This window comes from Melanostigma gelatinosum, assembly GCF_949748355.1.
Source record: "Melanostigma gelatinosum genome assembly, chromosome: 7".
In the NCBI taxonomy this organism is placed as follows: domain Eukaryota; kingdom Metazoa; phylum Chordata; class Actinopteri; order Perciformes; family Zoarcidae; genus Melanostigma; species Melanostigma gelatinosum.
The window spans coordinates 21,564,693-21,571,824 of record NC_136640.1 but is presented as its reverse complement, the minus strand read 5'-3'; the positions used below and the strand labels follow the sequence as shown (position 1 = coordinate 21,571,824).

Here is a 7,132-nt window from a genome sequence, read left to right as displayed (position 1 = left end):
CGCAAGGCAACGAATGAAAGTCTACAAATGATAAAATCATGAGGTAAAAACGGATTAAAAACAATTCCAGTCACGCTAATTCAAATGAAAAAGAAATAGAAACAGAAATAAGAGAATTCAAAATCAGGCTCCCAGATAAAGTATGATGAAGATTTAAAAAGAGACAACCTACATTTTGTAAACACAAAAAAACTTTTTTGTAAAGATCTGCAAATCAGAAATAGATCCACTATCACAGCAACTAAACAGCTTAGATCCTATTGAACGGTGTTTTCTGCAAAACCAGACAAAGTAACACAACACAGAGAATGCAACAGTGGCTCCTCTGCCTGTTGCAACATAAACTTACTGTATAATGCACATGTGCAGTCACAGTCTCCAAAGTCTGTCCCCGGATCATATGTGTCCTTTCTGACCCTCCTCTTTCATCTGAGCAAACGTTTTAACCTCCCTCTTTTACTTTTTCAGCATTTCTCTAAACTAGTTGTCGGTCTTGCTTTATTTTTCTCTTGGTTATGCCTGACATGGAATAGTTATTAAAGGGTGTTAATGGGCATGCACGTACGTGCTTTACTGAACATATGTGAACATCAAGTGTGACTTATAATCTATAGGGGACGTTAAGTCTTTAAAGTCCCACTGAAACAAAACTTTCTCATAGACTTCTATACAATCAGACTTCTTTTTACAACCAGAGGAGTCGCCCCCTGCTGGTCAGTAGAGAGAATGCAGGCTTTAAGACACTTCCACATCGGCTTCACTCGGCAGAACCGGAGGTTGCCGCCTGATTACAGGAGGGATTCAAATCGCATTTGATTGGGCCACTAAATAGTGGGCGGGCTTAGAAGGTAGTGCCATACAGAGCTACAGACTGTGGCTCCACACACACACGCTGCCTTGATTGAGTTTTCTTTGCATATATTGTTAATTAACTGCACAATTTTGACCAGGGACGTGATATAAAAAGGTAAAAGAAAAAGGCCTTTTTGAATTTCCTCTCAACTTTAAAACTGGATTACCAGTTAGAAAAATTAAGTTTTGAAAAGTTTTTTTTTCTCTGAACCAATCGAAAATATTCAAAGCTGATGAATGAAATCCGGACACGTGTTCCAGAAAAAGCTTATTCTTCCTACTGTTGCACCACAATGCAAAATCCCTTTGCCAGTAACAATGGTGCGGATGCAAAGATTCCTGTCAGTGGGAGTGTGTGGGAGGGTGTGTGTGTGTGTGTGTGTGTGCATGAGTGTCTGTGGAGGGGGTTAACCACAAGATAAGAGAGATAATCATGACCGTTGACCCCCGGTGACCTCTGTTAATTAGGGGAAAGCCTGTAATGACACAGAGCTCGACTGTCAGCCGACCTCAGCGACCCCGCTGTCTGTTGAACAACAAGAGACTCTGATGTCCCACCTGTTCAGGTATTCTTTCATTCATTTGGTGTTCAGCAAATGGGACAAAAAGGATGATGCTGACTCATAAAACTACATCACAGCGTTTGTTCAGGCCAAAAATACATATTTATTTATTTTCAAAGGAGCTGGATATTTCTGGGCCTTTTTAACCTCACTTTGATTTTTTTTTGCTTTAGATTTTCAGGTGAGCATTTCCAGCTCAGGATACAACAGTAATTAAACTTAAACAAGATGCAAAATCACAGTAGATTACTTCTTTTGTTATATTGACTTGCATAGAAAGTTGTGTTTTGGCTTAAAGCTAAATATACTCTCTATTCTCTGAGGTTCCTAAAGAAAATGACCATATAAGGGAGGATTAGCGACACAGACCCACCATTGAGCTGCGGGTATGTATGGTTTGACATTCGCAATCTTATGTCCCATGGAGATTCAAAAGACCATCATCTGCTTCATGTTCGGTAATAAGACTTTCGGGCTGATATTCTCAGTGTATTTTTTATATTTGACCATGTATCCTCCCATTTTAAAACGCCTCAATCATGCCCACTGACAGTGAGGCCTGTTAACTTAAACCCAGTGTGTGTGTTTTTTTCTCCCAGGAGGGATTATGTATCTAACCAGCCAAAAACAGGGCCCGTCATTGTTGCATTTCTTTTTTTTTTAACAGGGATCTCATTCAGATAGTGATTCAGCAATGTTCCTCAAGGTTGTCGCATGTCACATACACAGATACTCACATTTAAAAGACTTCAGTGAATGCTGCTACCAGCATCTTTATAACGTATAGTGTAATCAGAACTGACTCAATGGTTGCCGTTAGCAATTCTTCTGTAAATGTGGTTAAAAACAACATTATCCTCTGGAATCCATAAGGTGCTTTACTGGCGTCAAGTCTCTACAAGCACTTATTAAATATATTTTCGGAAAGAATACTGATGGTTTTCCCACGTGACAACAATTCCAGTTGAAAAATGTGAAACTGTTCCCATTTGCAAGTGTAGTTTGAAGGTAAACACGATGCCACCTTAAACTGACTCCACCTTCAGTCGTCTAAGCTGTATAAAGAAGGTAGAATCTGTTTCTCCCTCTCACTAAAAAGTCTTGTAGGACGTTGAGCCAAGAGATCCGATATCGCCTTCATCTCTGGAGGTTTGAGCCTGCGGACACAGAGGGGCCTTCTATCCCACAGGGCCCTGGAAAAAGAGTCTTGTTCAGCTCCTTCTTCATCCCCAGCTCCGACGATGTACTCCGCAGGCTTGGAGATCCTCGGGATGATCCTGGCCGTGGCCGGCTGGCTGGGGGTGATGGTGGCCTGCGGCCTGCCCATGTGGCGGGTGGCCGTCTACTTCGGTCAGAACATCGTCATCTCCCAGGTGATCTGGGAAGGCTTGTGGATGAACTGCTCAGTGCAGAGCACGGGCCAGATGCACTGCAGGGTGCACGACTCCATGCTGGGGCTGCCGGTGGACCTGCAAGCAGCTCGCGCTCTGGTCATCGTCTCCATGGTGCTGTGCATCGTGGGCATCGGACTGTCGGTGGCCGGCGCCAAGTGCACCAACTGCAGCTGCGACGTGAGCAGCAAGCCACGGCTCGTGGTGACCGCCGGAGTGACCTTCGTGGTGGCCGGACTGCTGCTGCTGGTGGCCGTGTCCTGGACGGCGCACGCCATCGTCCTGGGCTTCTACGACCCGCTGCTGCAGGAGACGGGGAAGAGGGAGTTTGGGAACGCTCTGTACTTTGGCTGGGCTTCCTCCTGCCTCCTCATACTCGGGGGAGCCCTGCTCTGTTGCTCCTGCCCACCCACGCCGGCCACGGCACCGAGCCGTGGCGGCTCCGGGCCCACCCGGGAGGACTACTCGGCGGTCAAGATCATGTCAGTGAACGGATACCCCAGAAGAGACTATGTATGAACATGTGACATGTGGGCGTGGATGAAGATGCGGTGACCGGCGTTGCAGCAAATGTGTGCATAGCAGGCGGATGTTTGACGGCATAGATGTTAATGCAGCATCGTGGGCTTGGACATCAAGTATGACATCAAGTTTGAATCACTGATGCATGTTTCATGGTGTGTTTCTGTAGTGGTGGGCATCTTATATTGCTTTTAATACATTATTTTACCTTTTTTTTTACTTTCTTTCCAAAAAACATTAAGATGGTGTCCTATCTGAAACAAATGCAATGTCTATGCAATTTACTTCTGATTAAAGAAAGTTGTATACAAGGTTACAAACAAAAGAACAAAGCTTTTTGAAGAATGTGATCATTTTCAAGTCTTTGTGGTGAAAACAAACTTTGTAACTCTGCACTTTCATGCCTCAGAGTAAGAAATTGACTGTTAAATTAACATTAGTAACATGACAGCTCTGCCTGCATGAGTTCTTTCGTATGCACAAACAGGGCCAGATGCCAGCTGTAGAGTTCAGCAGAGACTGACCGATAAGAGGTTGCACGCCAAAATTAGGTATTTTCTTTCAATGCAAATGGAGGAAAAGCAACAATGGTTGGCTTGTTTCAGAGGAGCACCTTATGCTTCCCTTCCATTGTGGCCCGTCCGCCATTTGCGAGAGCGAAACCGAGTCGGAGATAAAAGTCTCCTTCTGCAAGGGTAGTAACCTGCACTGTCACTGAGCCACAAAGACCCTATTGATTAGATGCCTTCCAACTGTTTACTTCAGTCCCTAAGTGGGATTCACTGTATTAAAAGTGCCTCGAAACTCTCAAAGAGTCAACAGAAATCTTGAAGAACATAGAAATAAATGACAAAACAAAAGAAGTTACTGATCGAAAAAGTCACTTTGGGATTTGTTGAAGACAAACACATTTAGGGTCACCTCAAATACCTACTTTTGAGACTTCTCAAAGTCTTGTTCAGCTCCTTTCAACTGTTTTAGAACATACTACCATTTAAAGCAGATATACAAAGCAATAAAAGAACGAGAAAGAAAAGATAAATGTTGAAATGTCTTGCTTTCTTAACTTGCTTTGTCTTGAGCTATGAGGTTAATGATCTAAGAAGATAGGCTTCTAAATACCCTTAAAACTCCCTGTGAGTGACCACAGACCCTGCTGGCAGGATTGTGCTACCGAGCCCAGTCATGTGTTACAGGAAAGTACAGAAGTTTAGACAAGCTGGAATATCTCCCACCAGCTCCCACTTCCTAGGAGTTCCACTGAAAAACAACTACAAACATGATCTTGTTGGCGAGAAGCTGACGACAGCTGTACAAGTAAGGCGTGCACAGATATGAGTACATCACATAATGACAAAGACGGAGGCCGTAAGGAATGTTTGATCCCTGCCGGCCCATGTTTCCTTCTTGACCTCAAGTAACCATCAGACACTTCTGAAATAATGTAGGGATTTTGGCATAATCATCAAATGCATGCTGCGTTCTTAAATGGAACTGAGGGTCTGAGTGTGCATGGAGGAGGGTCGTTTTCGGTGGAAGGTGCAAAAGTTAAATGGAGGTTGAATCTCATGATGCACAGCGACCTTCAGAGCAAGGACAGTGATAAGACCCCCCCCCCACACACACACACACACACACACACACCCTTGTGCAAACGCACACAGACAATTGTCTGGCCCACTCTCTAGAAAAAACAAATGTCTATGAAATAAATACATCTGCTGTCCATAAATGATTTCCCTGTGTGCCTCCCACATGCAGATGTCTGTTTCGAGGGCTTTTGTCTTGTTTGCATTGCAGTTCCTGCACTTGGTCTCCGTTATTAACTTCCCACGATAACCTCAGGCAGCTGAGGAAAGTTGTTTTTCGCATCTCGTAGCAGCACTCACTCCCAACGGCGTTACGCAACATTTTATCATCTTGTGGTTTTCAGATGAAATTATTTTAAGATCTGTTTTAGGCAGAGAGGAATTACATCATCTGGAGTCCTATGAAATCAGTTCGTTTTCTTATTTCTCCCGAATAGTTGGGAAAACAATAATTCAGTTTTTATCTTAAGCTGCTGAATGATGATGGTTACAGCAAATGGAAACACGCAGAGCTTCCACACCACTGGGGATGATGGTTTTATCAAATTCATTGGAAGCATACAGAGGCTCCCACTGGACAGTTACACTCTTCAGATAACCAGAGTACTCCCACTGGTTTCCAAAGAACGAACCTGATCCATTTAAACCCTTTCTACCCACGTCCAGCATGTCTCTCTATGGTCCACAACCCCTTTGTACAACATGCGCTGTGAAGACACAAACCATAAAATGATGCACTATTTTTTGACAGGAATCAATTTAGAATTCTTAACGGATTCATTTGTCAGAGAGGAGAATGAGAAAAGCAACCGGAGTTGATGATGTTGACTTCCACTTTCAATCATTCATCCTACGTTCTTTACCGTGTCTGTTATCCTTTAACTACTCCACATGAGATACAGGCCCTCTGTTTACTCTCCCCTCACCTGTGGGGGAGAGCTACCGGGGCGAGGAAGGTGAATGATTAAGCTGACGGTGTTCACATACCAAGGCTGGGTTTTTTTGTACATTCAAACAAGGTGAGACAGAAGACGATTTGAACTGGCCTATAACCAAGTGACTCCACCCTCTGCGCTAAAGAAGTCTGCTGCTTATATGAGCAAGCTCCTGAGAATACTCATTCAATCTACTCCTGATGACCTCTGAGCACATTGACTCACACAGAGTTCAGACATGCCGTCAGTGGGACTGGAGATACTTGGAGTGCTTCTGGCTGTCCTGGGATGGATCTCGGCCATTGCGTCCTGCGCCTTGCCCATGTGGAGAGTGTCGGCCTTCATTGGGGTGAACATCGTCACGGCGCAGACCACCTGGGAAGGCATCTGGATGAACTGCGTGGTCCAGAGCACGGGTCAGATGCAGTGTAAAATCCACGACTCCATGTTGGCTCTAACCGCAGATCTCCAGGCCGCCCGCGCCCTCACCATCATCTCCATCTTGGTGGGCATCGTGGGAGTAATGGTGGCCATGATGGGGGCGAAATGCACCAACTGTGTGTACGACGAGTCGGCCAAGGCTCGCGTGATGATAGCCGCCGGGGTGTCATTCATCCTGGCTTCCGTGACCCAGATGATTCCCGTGTCGTGGTCCGCCCATACCATCATCACGGAGTTCTACAGTCCGATCATACCCGAGGCACAGAAGAGGGAGATCGGTGCGGCTCTGTACCTGGGCTGGGCTGCAGCCGCATTTCTGCTCATTGGAGGGGGCATTCTCTGCTCCAGTTGCCCCCAGCAACCCGAGAAAAGGTACGGGCCCCCATCAAAGATGATGTACTCCCAACAAACTAGGTCGCTCGCCCCAAGTGGCTACGATAGGAGAGACTATGTCTGAGCTCGCACTGGCTCTTTTCTCACACCGTAGCCATCGTGGAAGAGACTGCTCAGAGGGAGCTGGAGAGGACGGTCGCTTTTCTTACAGCATATGTTTCTTCACGTTGAGATGGAGAAAACTCCGATATTCATGCCACCATCGAATGTTTGCTCTTTAGAACGGAGCCCACACCAGGTTTTCCTGTATTAAATATTTTGTTTGACTTTAAGGCTGCTGGAAGCACTGAACTCTATGTTAGTGATGTGGCGTGCCCTGTGTTTTATACATGATGACAATGATTGTTGAATTTGTAAATCGATTCATCTGAAATGTTTTGTCTGAAATGTTACATTTTTTCATTAAAAAGGCCTTGTTTTTCTTAACTTAAGTTGTCTTGATCATT

General features: G+C 45.0%; 2 protein-coding genes across 2 annotated transcripts; both read left to right on the top strand.

Annotated features, from left to right (window-relative positions):
* Positions 1-2,656: 2,656 nt before the first annotated feature.
* LOC306780285 (claudin-4) lies at positions 2,657-3,325 on the top strand (the record flags this gene model as incomplete). The annotated part of the gene is made up of 1 exon (XM_079272598.1): positions 2,657-3,325. One exon carries the CDS (start codon positions 2,657-2,659, stop codon positions 3,323-3,325), a length of 669 nt encoding a protein of 222 aa, XP_079128724.1.
* Positions 3,326-6,090: 2,765 nt separating this feature from the next.
* Positions 6,091-6,750, top strand: LOC306779935 (claudin-3-like; the record flags this gene model as incomplete). Its single annotated transcript, XM_079272048.1, has 1 exon — positions 6,091-6,750. One exon carries the CDS (start codon positions 6,091-6,093, stop codon positions 6,748-6,750), a length of 660 nt encoding a protein of 219 aa, XP_079128174.1.
* Between the last annotated feature and the right edge of the window lie 382 nt (positions 6,751-7,132).